The 19,246-nt window shown below is 43.8% G+C and overlaps 1 protein-coding gene across 1 annotated transcript; it reads right to left on the bottom strand.

Moving 5' to 3' along the window:
* Window positions 1-5,420: 5,420 nt before the first annotated feature.
* On the bottom strand, window positions 5,421-15,548 carry MMADHC (metabolism of cobalamin associated D). Its single transcript, XM_051623550.1, has 7 exons — window positions 15,320-15,548; window positions 13,599-13,743; window positions 13,165-13,382; window positions 10,741-10,846; window positions 9,361-9,491; window positions 7,068-7,154; window positions 5,421-5,743 (listed from the first exon to the last, which is right to left on the bottom strand). The coding sequence occupies exons 1-7, from the start codon at window positions 15,326-15,328 to the stop codon at window positions 5,549-5,551; spliced, it is 891 nt and encodes a 296-aa protein (XP_051479510.1). The 5' UTR covers window positions 15,329-15,548; the 3' UTR covers window positions 5,421-5,548.
* Between the last annotated feature and the right edge of the window lie 3,698 nt (window positions 15,549-19,246).

Genomic DNA, 19,246 nt, shown 5'->3' with positions numbered 1-19,246 from the left:
CTCAGCTGCCATTATCCCCCTGGAAACAAAGGGAATTATCACAGAACAGGACCCTATGAAAAAGCCAACACGTCACTTATTCTTGCAGCTGACACAAGCTGTTATTGTTGTCACCAAGCAGCTGCTGTGAGCCTGGGGTGTGCGTGTGCATATGGGCATGTAGCCCCTGGACAACTTCCACAGCTAGGGGAAAAGCTCCCTGATGGAAGTGCCAGCCTGCACGAAAACTTCCAGGGACAAAAGGCTCTGCCTGCCCTGGAGCAGCAAGCAGAAAACACCCTCAGCCATGCTTAACCTTCCCTGCTGCACGAAAGGACAACAAGCTGTACATTTACTTGGTGGAAATGAGAGCAGGTCTGCTGGCTGCAGTGAAGTAATCTAAAGCAGTTGGCCAAATACCCCCAAAAGTGTTGTGGTTTTGTGGGTTTTTTTAAAAGCCCAGGTCATATCAGTGGCAGCTCAGGTGTAGCTGAGGTCTTGAGGGCTGCTGGAAGTTCTTGGGGCAAGTGTTGTAACAGCAGGGTCAAAACTTCAGCATTTCCACATTTTAATTGCTATTAAATGAGCTAGTCTGCTGAAGTTATGCTTGAAGCAGGAACATAATCACTTAAAATAAACTGCAGGGATTTTACTCTATATCAATGTCTTTAACTGGAGTTAGTTCCCTCTGCTGGAAACTCTGACTAACCTTAGTGCTGGTTCCTGACATTGCAGAGAATTCTTCAGTCCAAACATCCTGTTCCCTTTCATAGCACCCCTAACTGTAAGCAGCACCTTCCCAACCAGTGAGTTCTCAAGCTAAAAAAACCCCAAACAAGTTAAAATTGCACCCAATTAGAACATACACAAAAAAAAGTATTGATACTAAATGCAGATCAACATAACCAGAACCTAAGTTTATGCTCAGGAGGGCTTTTTTCCCCCTGATAGACCCACAAGCCAGTCTCAGAGCAGCTGCACTGAAGTATTCTGCCTTGTCCTCCTTAGGAAATAATTCACTGCTACATTATTTTGATCAATTACAGTCCCAGTGTTAGCCTGAGTTCATAATTAATCAAAGCTCTGGGATAACAGGAGGGTATCTTGGTTTCAGCAGGAGCTGGGGAGCTCAAGAATCCTGGTAGCATTTGCACCCTGGGTCTACTCAGCAAGACTTTGTCAGGAGCCATGAAAGACATGGAGATACAAGCTGTGAAAATTCAACTATTCAAGCTTTGGGTTAGCCTGGGGATTTTCTAGTGGGTCTTAACAAACCAGAGTAAAACTCTGCTCTTTAAAAGAGAAGCTTAAACCAAAGCATTTTCCTGACCATGACTTTGATATGCACAGGGACAGCTCAAGTGAAAAAGTAAATATCGATGCTAGGGTGGGAAGAGCAGCTGCTCAAAGAGAACATCAGTAACCCTGCATGGAAGAGGAAAAACAAACCAGAAATGCTCAAAGTTTTGTGTGAAACGGTCCTATGTTGCTAGAAGCATGAATATGCAAAAATATCCATACCCAGGATGTTTAATTTGGGATCCAGTGAAGTATTTGAGCAGTTAATTGACACAGATGTGATTAATTCTTCACCAACAGGGCATCTCTGCCATTCCTCTTGCTATCAAAGGCTGGGGCTGTGATCAGTGTCCAGCAAGTGCTAGATCTAGAGCAAGGGAAGGAATGAATTTCATACACCTGGTCACAGCAGCAGCTTCACAGGGGTTTGGGAAGTTCTGAAGGACATGATTTCAGAAATATATACACGGTGTACTTCAGAACACAGTAACAACCACCTCCTTACCTGCATGGATCCAGCATTTCAGGCCGTGCACCACAAAGAGCAGCTCCACAGGTCACAAAAAGCAGCTCCAGAGGTGTGTTGGGGCAGCAGCTTTCCCGTTTCTCTCAGCCCAGCAGGGACAGCCGCGCTGCGGTTGCTGCCTGAGGGGGCAGCCGAGGGAAGGGAGCACAGCCAGTGCCTCTGATGCCTGGGACTCCATCCTTCTCTCAAATTCTTCCAGCAACAGCATCAACATAGGCTCCTTCATCTGAGTTCTTCCAAAGTTGTGTGTTTTTCCACTATAAAATACACCCAGGTTCCCAAGCAGAAGCTTTGAGAGGACACCAAGCTGGCAGACCAAGCTCTGTATTCAGCTTTTGCTCTGATAAATGAAGCTCTGACCACCTGCCTTCTTCTGCCTGTTCTCTGTAAACATGTGCCCAGTGAACACTGGTCAGAATGACAATTTTGAGGTTGCCGAGTAAAAAAAGAACCAACCAAAATAAAAGGAGGCTTTAAAAGGACTGGGCACACAAGGCACATCACACAATTATTTTGCTATTACCTTTCAGCTCGACATCACCAACTGGGTTTTTACTCCCCCCAGATGACAAGACTGCATGGTGCTAATGTTTAACTTTTAGCTATTTTAGTGATAGGCTGCTCCATACACAACCCTCCTTCTGAAACAAGACTGCACTTCAGTCCTACCCACCACAAAATCAACACCACAGCCCTTAGAACTGGCTCTTCCTGTGGAACAGCTGAAATGGGAACCATCATGGCACCGAACACCACGGAAACATTCCACTTTGAGGAGACAAAAAGAGAAACCTCTAGTTTTTCTCCCCACCTTTCCTAGGAATTCCGTGGGAAGGCATTCAGAACAGTTCCTCATGTCTTGGCACACCTAAATGACAGATATTTCACCTCTAACATTTCTTTAGCCATTCGACTACTACAAATAACCTCTAGATGTTCACCGTTCTAAGCGTATCTTCCACCTACACCAAGGTGCTTGCAAATGCAACTGCAGAGAGGAGCAGCACTGCCCCTGTGATGCTCACCATCACCACTTGAAACAGGCTCTTGTGCAACTTAGTGCAAAAAATTAAATGCCGGTGTGCTTGATAATTAATTAGTAGAGCTTAAAAAAAATCATAGCCTCTCTGACTTAAGAAAAACAGCACAACCCACAGAACAGTAACTTTGCTAAGGAGGCAATTGTGACCTTACATACAACAGCTCTTCTCATCTGCTTGCTTCTTTACCCTAGGAAGGCATCCCATTTTGTAGCATTTAAGCTGCTCTGGTTTTATTATCAGAAGTACAGTTAATGACACTGTATTCAGCAACTTTTATTTCACAGCAGCAAGTTAAAAAGGGTATAGCTCTTCTGCTGTGAGGGAAACAGACCTGGAACAGTTCTGGCTTCTTTTCAGAACCAGTGTGAGAAAATTTTACTCAGACAAGTATCAGGAAGCCAGACCTCCCCACAAATTCTGGCATGAAACATTAGTGAAGACAAGGCCAAACTCCCACTATCTCCAGGGAGGTTTTTGCCACAGTTAAAGCCCTTTGAAAAGTCACTGTTAAAGCATTTTCCAGGATGAAACTTTAAAAGGACATGAACTCAAAAACTAGTGTCCCAAGCTCACTCTGAACAGCTGCCTGATAGCTCCCACCCTTCCTGAAACACAGTAAGTTAAGTACAGCCAAGTCAGCTGAAGAAAAGAGAGCATCAAAAGTCTTCAAGATACTGAAAATTAATGCAAAGTATTTTGAATAAATTATTTTTTTCTGTTTGTCCAACCAAGCTCTCCACAACAGTGAACTCTGCTGCCCAGGTTGATACTAAGCCTCTTTTAACTCATTTGTGTTCTGCAAAAGCATTGTATTTTGCAAACAGACGAGACACAGTGCAGCTTCCCAAGCTTTGTTTTAATCCTCTTGATGAGAATGAGAAAAAAAAAATAATAAGAGTTGCAAGTAATACAGCTTTCGTGGACAGCAGAGAAGAGCTCAAGAACGTGGGCTCTAAAAATTCAGCACAAATTCCATGACAAAGTGATACTCAAGTTCCTGCCTCAGCAGCCATAGACTTGTGTGCAGGCTAGAGCCAGGAGTCGTGACAGTGACAGGAGGTGAGCAAGGTAACCTCTGAATTGCTGGCTTAGTGAGTAGACAGCACTCACTTCTCCAGGGGAAAGTCTTCCTCACTTCCACCTCTGTGATCCAGCAGAGCTGTGGGCTTGCAGCGATCATTCACAAGGACAGATACAGGCACTTGGTAAAGGAGCTGGTTCCAAACCCGTTAAAGACAATAAAAAAGGCTTTGGTGATAACCCACTTAGACCCTGAGCAGGGAATAGAAATAGTATACAAAGCTAGAACAAGTCGTAAATCTCTCATTTTTAGTTAACATTGGAAAGAGACATAGATTTAAATCCCAAGTTATCTGATAGGAAGTGAAAACTCTCAGATCATCATCTTGTGCAGCCCCTATCCAGACAAAAGCTGCACTACATTTTGACAGTCTGAAGGATTCCCATTGTTGCAGGAAGTGGCACAGGCTCCACTGAGGTGATTAACAAATGGCCCCATCACAGCCTGCCAGGAGATCACAATCTGGTTTATTAGTCTCTGCAGTGAGACACCCAACAGCTTTGGTGCTTCAGGTGCCTCGAGTCCTCTTCACTAGTCCTCCTCCACTAACTTCAATTGACCTGATTGTTTTTCTATCTGACTAGTTTACTGAAACCTTCCTGTTGAAATATTTTTATAATTGGTCATAATTGCTCTAATTGATCATAATTGCTCTTTGCACAGGCATTTCAAAACTCCACAGAGACAAGTCTAAATTGCATCTGAGTACAGGATAAACAATGATGATATCCAAGCATTGCCCTATTATCTTTTTTCCTTTCCGCAGTGAATTTAATGACCTAAGAAAGTTACAAAAACAACTTTAAATTACATTTACATACGTAAACTAATTAAATATATTTTGCTAACACTGAGAAAATAAAATCCCAAGCAGCGTTAAGACAAAAAAAAGCCTTAAGACATGACTGATTCTAGAGTAATTCAGGACTTTTTACTGAGTGACTGGATGGAGCAATCAAGTGAACACTTCACTACTGAAGCATTACTTGCTGTTAGAGACCACTAGAAGCTTCTCTCATTATTCACATTTCAGAACAGCAAATGAGTGATTAGTCCAGCATTATCTTCTCCAGTTTTTATTAAATTTTCTATTCTGGGAAAACAGTTTTATTACTTCTTCCACTTCTTTTGCCACTCCGTTAAGTGGCAAAATCCCTCAAAACCTCAGCGGCATCAGAATTTTCAATACTAAGAGCACAGATTTGTCTGACACTGGAAGACAAAATGGTTCAGAAGTCATAGAATCCTCAACTGGTTAAGGTTGGCAGGGACCTTAAAGCATCATCAGCTTCCAACCTCCCTGCCATGAGCAGGGACACCAAAGTGGGGCTTGTAAGTTAATACTAGAAAAGAATATGTAGATAGGTATGTACGTGTATGTTTAAACTCATTCAAGATGAAGGAAACTCACAGCTTAACATTCCTGTGGCACACAAAGGTTTGAAGGTTGTTCATATTCTAAGTCACATGAGGTGAACACACCCACAAAGACTAAAATAAATAACAGCTACTTTATTATTTAAGGAGACTTCAGTGTGGCATTTCCTGACAAGGCTTAGAGAGAATCATCAAGTAACAGAACACAAAGGTCGTAGGAACTCGTGGAGCCCTGCTGGCTTCCTAGTTTCCACTCAGTTTTCTCATGATAGGGCTGTCAGGTTCAGCATTAGTGAAAATACTCCCTACAACCACGTGAGTACCCCAGATGTTGTGCCGAATAACTTTGCAGCAGCCCAGGTCATCAACCGAGAAGCCCAAGTGGCGGTAGCGCTCGTCTGTCTCAAACAGGGTGTTGTTTGTGTAGGGTCCAAAGAACTGGGTGGAAACAGAAGGAGAAAAGAGAGCTGTTCATGTGAGCATTCCCAAGAACATTCAACGTGTCAGAACTACACCTTTGTGAAACAAAACCTGAGCCCAGAAGTAGGAGTTGGATCTGCTGGAGGAAATGTGTCCAGTTTAATGAATGAAACCTACACAGGAAAGTAGGCAGAGCAGCCCTGGTTACACAAGCACCCCAGGTTGACAGACCCCCTGTGGCCACTGGCAGAGCACTGAAGGTGCTGGAATGTCTGATCAATTGTCCACAAGTGCCTTGGAGAGAGTCTGCTACTTCTAGAGGCATTAAGCATAGAGCCCTTCTGTGAAACAGCAAAAGTTACATGTACCTTTGCAGTGAGTCCCCAAGAAAGATGCTCTGAAGAGCAAAGAGGGTGTGAACTAGAAGCAGGTGTTTCAGTTGCTTTATCTCAGGAGGCAGCTCCTGACCAAAAGCCTAAAGCTGTTCATCAGGAGATCTGTAAGGATGTTACTGCTCAATTGGAGCCCAAAGACAGAACCTTACTTCCATCAGTCTCTATTCCTTAAATGCATGGAATTTCTGGGAAGCTTTTAAGCACTACACACACCTCCAACTGTCTGTATGCCTCATACACATCCTCTGTTAAACCTGTTTGCCTTTGCTGAGACAACAAATCATTGCCTTTCAGAGTGTTTTAAATAAAAACCCACTAAACTGAGCTTTGCCTTGATTATCTTCCAACTATGATATGGTTTTAAACAGCTAGTTCTCAGGCAAAACCACAGAACACTCATGCTTTGACAGAAGCTTTCTCAGTTCTCTTGTGGGAGTTTCAAGACTCTTCAATGTCTCCCAGATGCCTTGGGAACAAACTGTCAGAACTGGTGGGGTCTGATGATGAATGCCAGTGCTGTTCCATAGGAACAAGCTATTCATTTTTCCTGCATAACAAAGATATCATTAGCTAGTGCAAAGAGACTCTTTAACACCCTCCATCTACACAAATAGGTGCCAGGGCTACCAAGTTACCTTGGGAGGGCACAACCAGCCTATTGTGCAGTGACCAAGTGGTTTCTGGACATCAAACTTCCGAGGTTATTTAAAATTCAACTTCATTACTGAACAATCTTCTCCAAAGTGCCAACTGCAATGGCAGCACACACAGTATGGGAACTGGCTCAGGGTTACTGTCCTAATTTATGAAAGGAATTACCCTATGGTAACAGCTTTTGGGCAATATGAAAAAAAAATGTTGGATTTAAGCCATAAAAAAATACAACTACCACTGGTAGTTAGGAGATTGCAGTATCCATTGCAGGTTCCACACAGCACATAACTTACTGCCAGTCCTGAGGATGGATCAATGAAGTCAGCCCAGTAGCCTTCAGAGCAAATTGCATAGCAGATTTCCTTGGCACCATTAATGAACTTGAAGAAAATAAAGGGAAAGAAGGGTATCACATGAGATTTCTCTTACATGCACATCAGGTCCAACACATTCCAAAAATGAACTAGTACAGATTTGTTTCGGCCTCTACTAACAAAGGAGAAGTTCAGCATACTTTCAATAAAAATATTAATAATATTAAGAGGATTAGAATTAATGGCATGCATGAGGCTACTCCAATCATATGGGATTGAGTACTGTTCCTTGTGCCAGTCAGTAATGGATTAACAGCTTGCCCAAGGAATCATGTAATTGCCTTCATTATTCATGAAGATTGCAATCCTACCTCTTAGCCTCTTTAGGAAGTCAACCATTACTTCAGGAACTGCTGTGTTATTTCCATGAGTTGACAGATCTCCCTAAACGCCCCAAAATCTGACACTAAATGTAGCATTAAATATATTTTTATAAATATAAGAAAAAGATGGTTTTGCTGTAAGGTCTTAACTCAACAGGACAGCATTATGTAGTTCTTCCTGCACTACAAATGATTTTCAAGAACCTTTTAGTTTTGCACCACAATAGCAGGTCATAAAGACATGTGATGGTTCTGAAACCATCCCTGTACTCTGAGGAAAACATGTCCAAAAATTTGAACAAGCTGAATACACTGAGCTAGAGTAAAGCACAAAGAGAATTCAGTTATAAAAATTGGACTGTTCTCTATAATTAGTGCCCTTAACAGCTCAAGGTTTCAAACTGACAGAAATATTACTAGTTACTCAGCTTCAGACCCTTTGTGGTCCAAAATAAGGAAGTTTTACCTTTACAGTGATCTGTTCTTTAGTTTGAGGTTTGATGGCCCTGATGGTTAACTATGCCTCAACTGTAAATTAAGTCACAAAAATAAGAAAGCCATCTGAGGAGAGCATGTTAAGACACTGCACTTCAGATACAGCACCTCTTTTGATCCAGCCATCACTCAGAGCAAGGTTAATAAACACTTGACATGTACTACTGTAAACATCAGATCTGGCTGTACATAACCCTCATTACTTGAGCACAAGCCTCTCACATTAAATTAGTAGTTTTAAAGTTCTTTCTAACCATCTATGAAGCAAACAAACAGACCATTTTCTTGTGAATTTGCTGTTAGTAACCTTTAGGCCGGGAGGTTACATCCAACATCCTAACACCCCTACAGTGACTATATTAGACTTGACAGGGAGGTGCACAAGGAAGAAAGATGCCAATTAACATATAATTAGACCAGATTACAACGCCAAAGACCAACAGACCATAAATAATTCAAAGAACACACTAAAATGAGGGAATTTTAATTTGTGTGTAATCATCCTGTCGATCCTTCAGACTGCTTCTGCCTTGTTTTGTGGTGGCCCTTGCTCTGCTTTCTACAGGTCACGTTTGCACTTTGCAGGACAGAAAAGGACATCACCAGACAGACTGCTTGCAAACATAAATATGACCCTTGCTATACAGATGAGAAGCCACAGATTGATTTTTTTTTATTAGATTTTAGAAAAATTATAACCGTTAATAGCTGGGGAAGATGTATTCTGAGGGGCTAAGAATGGTGAACACTGACATCTCCTGGAGTACACACCAAAGACCTGAAAATGTGAAATAAAACGGTTTTCAGGGAGCCCTCTAGTGGCAACAGAACGAGGAGACAAAGCTCCTGAGGGTCGCTAAAATGTCATATAAGTATCTGATGCTCAGACTAAAAGCATTAATCATAGCCATTATCAGAACTGAAAATAAAACAACAGCAACCAGTTTTTACAAGTAAGGAGAGACTTATGGACAGACTCTGTACAGGAATATCAGCCATGCCACAGAAACACAAAGTGAGCAGAAAAATCTCACAAAATACCTTATACTAAAGCTGAAATAAGGTAAGGAAACAGTTGCTGCCCTTTAATAGGAGAACAATCAAGTGTCTTTAATAATAATCTACTGTAGCGTTTCACAATATTTTAGCATATTTTGACTCACCCCAGTACAAAGAGTTTAATCCTTCTATGAGACATTGAAAAGCTACAAAGCTGGAAAAAGTCCAGTTTCATCAGCAAGAGAATATAGGATTAGCTCAAAAATGCTCTAAAAAATACTACAGTATATTACTGTGATTACTACCAGAGCTAGAAATGGACCAGAACACAGACACAGCTCACAGGGGATTTATCCACAAACAAAATTAAGCTGATGTTACTGTCAGCTACTTACATTTTCCAGCAGCATTTCTCTCTCATCCTCCACCTCCTGACTCCACACTGTCATGTCATTTTTAGTCTTCTGGGTGACAGTCAGGACTGTCAGTCGGTTGGCATTCACTTCTGGGAACATCAACTCAAAGTCTTAAAAACAAAAAAAAAGGGAAATGGGCACATTAGGGCTTGCTCCTACATTTTACTTCTGATTTTTCACTTTTAGACTAAGTTACTGACCCTACCTTAAAGCCTTCCCTCCCATTTAGATACGAGATGGATGTGTTTTTCCTCTCAGCACCCAGCGTGCTGGTTTGAAATGGTGATGTTTTTGTGGGAATTAAGGCACCAGGGTGAGGTCCTGATAAAAGCAGCTTGGGGAGCGGAATTTGCTTTTCCAGGACCTCCTGTTTAGTTGCAGGATTATAAAAGCCCCAGTACTCTGCACCTTGCAGGATGTGCAAACAAGTGCCTTTCTTTGCAAAGATACAACACCACGTAGAGTAATGTTTTAATATTTTTAATTGGACACTACCACTGTTCTCCACACACATGAAGTGTCAAGATGCTTATTTTCTGGCTAAGCCTCCTTACACTTTTTCATGAAATCTTTCAGTTGAAATGCCTTGGATCTACTTCCTAGGACACAACAGCAGACTCAGTAATCAGGAGTGTACTACTAGCATGACTTGAGACAGTTCTTCCCAGGTCCAAGCCCATCTTGCTTCCCTCTCTCCATCAACTACTGGACTACAAACAGGAAGGCACATGAAGCACCAATGTCATGAAAAGGCTCCATGAAGCTCTGAGCGTGGGAGGAAAAAGAACATCCCAAAATTGAAAGTTGTGAGGTTCATTCTTAACTCTCTGAAAAGTCTGCTCTCTTCAGCATCTAGACCAAGACTTCGGTCCCTTCTCTCTTTCAATATATGACACTTAAAATTACAAAGTTTTAATCCAATTTAATTTCAGTCACCTTCTCCTTCAGCAAATTAAAGAAAGACAGACACAAGCCCTATGCTTTCAAGTAGTTCCATCACTTCAATTTGCTGTTGTATTAAGAAGCAGTGCCAAAAGAGTTGATTTTGTCACAAACTGGGTTTTGGATAGTGAATTAGCTCCAGAACCTATCTGATACTAAAGAGGCAGCTGGAGGTTACTTCCCACTCCAGCTGATCTTGTATTTAAATGAGACTGAATTTTATGAGACACAAACAGCCAAGTTTCAGCTTTCATTTTATAGGATGTATTTTTAATTTTGTAAAACATTAACTCTGGGTGACCCTTTTCTATTACACATTCTATGGCATCAGTTAAGGTCAGAGCCTTTACTTGTGTATTTTTACATTTTAAAAAGTTGTGGTTTCTAAACAGTAAAAAAACCAAAGTGGAAACCTACCTTTTCGTAGCAGTTCAGGACAAGCTTGTACTGCACATTCTACCTTTGCATTTTCAAAGTAAGTTTCAGCATTATTTATTTGTTGTTTCTGTGGAACATCAGCACCCTGAGAAAAAAAGAAAATGGTCACTTTCCCATTCATTAATATTCACCAGGAATAACTTTGTACACCAGCCTATGTTTTGGTGACTCTGTGTCCACTAACACATCCCAGCTGCTTCACCAAATTACCATTTGCAATGAGATGTAAAACTTGGTTTTTCAAATACTGAAAGTGGGACAGATACAGATATAGTCTATTGCTATCCAGAAAAGTCAAGCTTCATGTATTATTGTAACCTGATTACCTCAAAGCCTTAACCAATAGAGAAAATGTTGAAAAATATCCCTCTGAAATAAAGGCCTCAAATATGCACTACAGCAGCAACTGACAGATTTCAGATATCACCTGAGTCAGAGTAAAGCTTCTATTTTAAAGTCAAACAACAGTTCTAGAGCTGATACTCTGATACTGAACCATCAGTATCTTTAAATTTAGCTGTTGTAGCTTGAAAAGCAGATTTTATTCTTTACAGTTTTCAGTTGTACAGTTTCTAAACAAACCAACCTAGACTTAGATTATTGTGGGTATGCTGGAAATGGAACATCTGAACATTAGCTGTATAGTATTAAACTTAAAATGCACCCAAGAAGGCAGTGACAACAGCTGCCTCCTTTGGGATAACAACTGCTATGGAACAGGCACAGAATGCCTCAATTCAGTTTTCTTAAGTTTCAACTATGCCATAATTTACAAGGAATTTCAGTAAGTTTCTCCAAGACTGAAATGATATGGCTGAGTAGTACACTCAGCCCTACCTAACACCTGTTTGTATCTGGAAGCTCCAAGAGAGAACTGCTACCTTGAAAGCAGTGTGGCACTTTTGTGAGAAGAAAATAAAAGAAAAACAAACACAACAGGCCAAGAGCAGCCATGAACTGCAGTTTCAATCTGCATTTTCCACATATCACCTGAATTATGACTGCAAAGTGACTGGGACAGATCAGTTGGCACTTTAAGCCTGACAAACCACACAGTTATGTTGGTCAACTTTTTTCTTCCTAACAATAGGATGCTCCTCTTACCAGTTCATACAGTTCATTGTCTACTGCTCCCACCCTAGCCAGCTGCACACCACTCACACAGCATCTATGCTTAGCAAGCATGCTATCATCAAGCAACTACTGCCATTTACTCACATGAAACTAACACACCAAAGCCCAGGTTGGCCATTTCTCACTGATTCCAGGACTGGTGCCTGAGTTTCAGCAGCATGGAGCTTATCTCCTGCTTGCTGCAGCAACCCATGGGGAGGTTCCTCTATTCAGCTGATCCCATCATCCCAATCTGGATCCTCTGCTAAGATGAGCAGTTTAGCATTTTTTGTTAGCTAAATGCTGCTCATGGATTCCTGACCACCACTGGTATAAAGCAGAGCTGACTCACTGACTTTCTGAATACCAGCTGCAAAACCTGCCTCTGCTCTTTCCAGTTTCTCCTTTCCTCTTTGGAGAGCAACAGCTGCATCAGGTGTTTTGTAATACAAGTAATCTTGCTAGAAAGCAGACAGGCATTCAGTGCCCCTGGTCTTCTCTAAATGGGCTAGAATTTTCTGGTGGGCTTTTAACAGACAGTATGATCCACACGAGCAGAAAACAGAACCTGGGGAGCTCACCAGAAGCTTAGACTTCCTGGAGACTTTGGAATACAATGCTCCATTCACAAGACACAATACAAGGTTTTCACAGCAGAGATCTGCCAGTTGAACTTCCAAAGTCTGTGCATGTCACCAACTCAGAGAGCCTGGAAAGTTGAGTCAGCAGCTAGTAGCAACTATCATGTGTTGAAATGTTGCAATTATTGAGCTGCTGGCTGTTAATAACCCATCTGAGTCACTGCAAGCTCTGCACACTGCAGCCTGGCTGTGACAGCTGAGGTGCTCTCACCTGCCTCTCTCTGCGTTCAGTGCCTGTCAGATCTAAGCAGCCAGAGCCAAACACTGCCCAAACTATCCAAGCCCAGATCCAACAAAGGAGATACTGAAGAAACTACCAATTCCATGGGATAACGGGTGGAGAGACTTGGTAGAGAGCAAGTTTTGAAACAGAAGTTTTCTTTTCCCATATCCACACAATTAAATCACTATTAAAACACTATTTCACTAAGCACTGCTTAGTGAATAAAAACCCCACACCCTGAAACACTTCTTCCCCCTAAATGACAAAACTTCAGCTACATTCTAGGTAATCTCTCACTCACCTTGGCTGAAGTTCATCTTTCAAAACCATCTAGAAAATCAGTGGTATATTTTTAGAAGGAAGAGAGATGAGTTATGTTTCTCTTAAGACCAGAAATACCAGTTTCACACAGAAACCTGTTCTTACCTGAAATTCATTTATGTATTGTGCCATCACAAATTCATGCCTTTCACTTGCTGAAGGCTCTGCTAATATATCAGGCAGGTTTTTTGAAACCTGGCTTTTCTTCTGAGAAGCAGTGCCATTGAGGTGACAGTCAAAACCAATATTACCAGGCAACTGGAATCTCTGGTCCTGAGGACCAAATGGGCCCATTACTTCATCTGGCCACACGGTTCTTGGACCTGCAAAAGCCAAGGCCTGGCTTTAGTCATCACATTTAGAAAGAAAGGAGAAAGACATACCCATCTCTGTATTTGATCACAGTTTATATATAAGCAGAGTAACCACAAGGAAAAGGGCTCTTGAGATAAAAATGAATTGACAATTCCCAAATGGATACGGGGTGCAAAGTTCTGATTGCAGGTGAATTGAAAGACAAAGAATTTGCTTGTTCTTACATAAATCAGGAGGTGCAGCAGCAACATGAGGCTCATCTGAGCCAGAGGAACCTGCTGTAGAAAAAGCCCTGGGATTCACAACTCTCTTGACTAAGGAATAAAACCCTGGTAGGTAGGTGACCAATCTTGCTCTGTTACAGAGCACCTGAGAAGACAAAAACAAAGGAAGCATTACATACTGCTAGCAAAAACACTAGTTTAAGTACAGCTCTGTGGCTCACAAGAGAAATCCTCAGTCAGTAACCAAACTGCAAGTTTAATTATGATCAAGTGTGCTTCTGTAAAATTCAAGTTCTTAAAGCATTTTCTTATTAATTTTATATTTTACTACTAATAGGACTCAAAGTAAAGGAAAAGTCTCAAACACACTTACTGAAAGGCTCTCCATGTGAGGAAAAAAAACCAAACCCTGTACATTTTCAACAGCACCACTGAAACCCCAGGACTGTTTCCATGATTACTTCCATGCACCCATTTCATGAAACTGAAGGGTCTGATCTGCTTTTTACCCTTTAAAAATTGACCAACAACTTTCATGCCTAACAGAAAAAAAAACCCACACTTGAAACAATGTTAGAAGTGTCATGTTAACATAAATATAAGACTAATTAACTCTAGCACAGAATTACTAACTGCAGCTGCACAGAAGCATGCACTGCTGGAAAATATAACCCCACCTGCCATGACATCTGTGCTTCCATAACAAACTTTTTATTTCCCAGAGGTGGAAAAGAAACTCAAGAGAAACTGACATAGAGGAATTTTCCTTAAGTGCTGTCTTCTTGATTCTGTAGAAGCTAATGTGTGTGTACACTAAATACATAGGCAATGAGATTACTAAAAAAAAAAGCTGAGAAAATGGTACTATCTGTATGTTTAAGATAAAATCTCTCTCAAAGTTTCAGGCCCTAAGCCAGTAAAAATCAGTTTCATACACACCACCTGTGTAAATGCACAATGTCTAGCAAGTTTAACCACCAAGACATGAAGCTTTAAATGCACAAAGACATACTTGTTTGTTTGTTTTTAAATCAAGTGTTTATGGTGAAGGCTGTGTATTTCTAAAACACCACTAGGTTCCTGTAACAGCAACCGAAGTCTGCAAATTCCATCTGAATGGGGGTTTTCCACCCCCCCCTCTGTTATGTAAAAGCACCACTGAAATCAGTTTTTGCATAACGATGATGCAACAGATGTAAACAATTCCAGCTGTCAGGTAACTACAAGAAGAGAGCATTTTACCTTATAATCAGGCTCACTTAACACGGAGATGTTGCTGTTAATAAGATATGTTGACTAAGCAAATATTTACAGGCTTAGAAGCACACAAGTGAAAAAATACTCCCCCCGAACCAATCAATTATTCACGTCTCCATCGCAAGACTAGGTCAGCAAAGGCTGTTTTAGTCCTCAGTCTGAAGGCACCCTGGTGGACCGAGGGCTTCACCTGAACTCATAACGCTGTAAGACTCCAACAAAACAGATTCTACTTCACCCTCAACTCGCTTATTCCCACCAGGATATACACCCCAAGCTGGCTTCTAAAGCTCGGACGGAAAAAAAAAACAAAACAACACAAAAACACCGCTGCCTTTGGATAGGAACGCCCCCTGACACCACCAGGGCGTTTTAGCAGGGACTCCCCTGGCTTGGGGCGAGGGGCAGGGCCCTCTTTCCAGCCACCCCCGAGGGGGGAATGAGGGGGGCCCGGGGTTACTCACGCTGGCCATGGCAGGCGGCGGGCTCCCTTCAGCCGACAGGCCCGGCTGCCCCTGCAAGAGAAGCGTAACGCACTGGTCTGCCAGGCACCCCCCGGGACGGGTCCGGCCGGGCCTCCCGCCCGCCCCTCGCACCCCTCCCGGCCGCTCGGCCCCGCTCGGGCCGGGCAGCCCCCCCGGACGGGCCGGGAGAGGCAGAGCGGCCCGGGAACGCTCCGCTCCCCTCACCTCTTCCTGCAAAATGGCGCCGGCCCCGCTCCCCCCGCCCAGGCCCGCCGCGCCCGCCCAGGCCCGGCCAGCCGATCCCCCGGAGCCGCCAGCGGGGCCGAGCGGCCCGGGGAGCGACGGCTCGAGGCGCTCGGCGCTCGATTGCTTGAGGCCCGCTGGGCGGGGTGAGGCGGCGGCTCTTGTGGGCCGGGCGGGAGCGCCGCGGGTTCGAGGCCCGGCGCGGCAGAGGGGGGATTGGGGGGGGCTCTGGGGGGCTCGGAGGGGCCGCCGAGCCAGCAGGGAGGACCCCTGCCCCGGCCCCGCAGTACCCGCGGGGTGCGCCAGGCGTCAGTCACGTCCTGCAGACCCGGGCTGCTGTCATTTCCCGCCCGCCGGCTGCCGGGCGGGGGATGCGGTGAAGCCGCAAATGAAATAAAAAGAGGGGCTGGCGTTGTGGGAGAAAATGGAGGGGAGCTGCCCCGCCCGTCGGAAGGCCCCCGGGAATGCCTGGGGATGGCTGGGAGCCGGGAGCGGGACCGGCGCTGCTGGCGGCAGCAGCTGGCCCGGCGGGGGTCACGGCGGGTCTCCCCAAAACCTGCCTCACAGAGCGAGAATAAACCCCTTCTGCACTGGACCAGAGGCGTGGGGTCGGTCTGTTGTTCTGCCTTGCTTTCCAGGTCGTTCTCCCGCCCGGAGTTGGCTTAAAAAGCCAAGTTTTCTATAAAATAAACTGTTCCCTGAGGAGCTCGGTGGAGATGACTCCGTGGGCAGAGCTCTTACATGCCTGTTCGTTTCCGTTCTTGCTGCTACACAAAGTTAATTAACTGCAGAAGGTGGGTTTAGATGAGATATTAGGAAGGAATCCTTCCCTGTGAGGGTGGTGAGACCCTGGCCCAGGTTGCCCAGGGAAGCTGTGGCTGCCCCATCCCTGGCAGTGTTGAAGGGCAGGTTGGATGGGGCTTGGAGCAGCCTGGGCTGCTGGGAGGTGTCCCTGCCCATGCAGGGGGGTTGGGAATGCATCATCTTTGAGGTCCCTTCCCACCCAAAACCCTATGAAGACGCACTTCTTCCAAAGGGAAGAGAAGGGCTCGTGGCTTTACTCACCGTCTGCAGCTGAAGGTGCTCCAAGCTGTGTTTCTGGGCAAGTCCCTGATGCCCCAGGAAAAAAGAAGCAGTACGAAGACAGCTCGTGTTTGGTACTGAGCCCTGCTGAGCCCGGGGGTTCTGCTGAGACGCAGATCCCTGTTCCCAGAAGGAATGTGGGGTGCACACACCAAGGCTCAGCCAGAGCGCTGATTCCGAAGCCGAGCTCCTGCACGTGCTCCCTCTTTGCAGAAGTGTGCATGACATGACATTAATGGCTGGACTTGCTCTTTTAATGGGTGGACTTGAAGATCTGAAGGTCTTTTCCAACCAAAATGATTCCATGATTCAAACTGCCTTCCTCTTCTGTCCAGCCTCACCTGGAACATGACACGTGTGTCCCCCGCTGGCCTAAAGTGTATCTGTAGGAAGGATCATCTTAGCTCCTTATTTCTCATATTTCATTTGCCTTTTTCCTCATCAAAGGCTTCAGCCATCGTGCCCTGTCTACCAAATCCACGGCTCCTCATGTGTTATCTCTTCCCAGCTTTTCCAGCAAAGATATCTCTATCAGTTTTCTGACTCCAGCATAGCCTTCCACAGCTGCCGTGCTGAACAACCTCATTGTCTCTAAGTTCACCCCTTTCTGTCTGCCTGGCTCCTGCCCTCCCTGTCCTGCCTTCTCATACATCTTGGCAGCACTGGGAAGGGGAAGGGAGAAAGCTTTGGAGCTTTCAGGGTTGTTTTCAGGTAGCTTTTTTGTCCTTTTTTTCCCCCCAATATTGAGTTTTAATTCAGATCAGGAGCTCTTTGAGGCAAAAAAAAAAAACAACCACTTCCTTGCATATGTGGAAAGGGCTGTGGATGCCAATGCAACCATCATAGTATCGTGGTATCACTCTGGTTGGAAAAGACCCTCAAGAGCATCAAGTCCAACCCCTCCCCTAACTCTGCCACATCTACCACTAAGCCCTGTCCCCTGGCACCACATCTATCTTCTTAGATGTCTCCAGGGTTGGTGGCTCAACCACCTCCTGGGACAGCCTGGAGTTCAGCTATCTCAGCGTGGAATTAAAACTGCCAGGGGAGAGGTGCTCAAGCCTGGACGAATCATCTTTAAAGCCAATATTAAAGACCTGTATTGCTGTTTGCTTCTGCAGTAGAGGGCAAATGCACATGGGCCAGGTTGGAATGCTCAGATTAAGACTCTTCTTTCATATTTTTTTTTTTTACCTTTTTTTTTCCATTTCTCTGCTGTCTGTTAAGGCAGCGACGCTGGTTAAGGACAGGGAACTTTAATCTCTTGCCCTCAAAAATAAAAAGCTGGGTGTTCAGATCCCTCAGCCAATGTGCACGTGGCCTTTAATTTAGCTATAAACCAGCTATTTCTGGACAATTACCTTTTTTGCTTGGCTGCTGGGTTATTATCATAAACCAGTTCTAAAGCTTTTCATACATAACTCAATAGCTACAAATCAGAGCAAGGAACTGGTTTTGTTGCTCACAGTAATAATATTCTGCCCTACAATATTCTTATTGCATTTAATAGAATTTCTGCTTTATTTCATTAGGATCAAGAGAAACTTCTTATATCCAATTTTAAACCATGTCTTAGATAACTATCATGTTGCAGTTTTGATTTTGGGATTTATTTTTTTTCATGACAACATTTGCTCGCTGTTGCGTGCTGCTCAACTAGCTTATTAATTCAATGTTAGCACACTTAATTCTCATTTGCTTTTAGATGAAATATTCATGTTGAATCTCTGAACTTCAGCAAAAAAAAAAAAAAAGGCCAGAGAAATTCAACTTTAACTCTTTACAGAATTTAATTTGTTTCCTCCAGTGGGAAAGCGCTCTGGATTACGTTCGGTCTGTATTGACTTGTCCTTAGGCAATCCCAATTTGTCTTCTCTCCAGGGTTAGCACTTCAAGATACTCCAATCAATCAATCAGTTACCATCCCCTGAAGTTTGTGGCCTGAATTCATAAGGATTCATTTCAATAAAGTTGCTACCTCTATTCAAAGGGGACTGCAAAATCAAATGATCCAATTACAGATTTATGAAATATTAATAACGAAAATCTTCCAGATCTTTCTGATGCCAACATTCTTCTCCCCTGGTGTCAGGAAAGTAATTAGCAGCTGGCTTTGATTAAATTCTTCCCTCAGAGATTGCTGTCCTCAGTTTGGTGGGAGAGGGAGGAATGCACACAAGATGATCCCTAATTCCCCATTTGAAAGTCTTCTTTGAGAAGCAGGTGTGGGTTCGGTTAACGGGACACGTCTTTCCATGGAGGTGGAAGAAACTCAAGTCTCTGTCCAGGAACCTGCAGCTATTTTAGTGGTGAAACCTGAAGTGCACGACCAGCTCTTCCTGTCAGGTTACAGAGGGTTTTTGTTCCTTATCAGTCTGGGTTTTTTTTGGTGTCAGTGGCTTCCTCTGAAGGAGAGGCAGGGCCGGGAAGAGTCTCGGCTGCTGCAGCAACATCAGGGACAGGAAAGGGAACTTTCCCAGTCACCAACACCCTCTTCCTGAAAACTGAACTCCAAGCCCTAGCTGGAGTTCTCCTTCACCATCCCCAGGCCTGCTGCATTCCCTGGTCTGCAAGCAGAGGAGCCAGAATTGCTTTTGAGAA

Source organism: Apus apus, chromosome 6 (assembly GCF_020740795.1).
Source record: "Apus apus isolate bApuApu2 chromosome 6, bApuApu2.pri.cur, whole genome shotgun sequence".
Taxonomy (NCBI): domain Eukaryota; kingdom Metazoa; phylum Chordata; class Aves; order Apodiformes; family Apodidae; genus Apus; species Apus apus.
The sequence above is the reverse complement of the archived record's forward strand: the minus strand, read 5'-3'. Positions and strand labels throughout refer to the sequence as shown.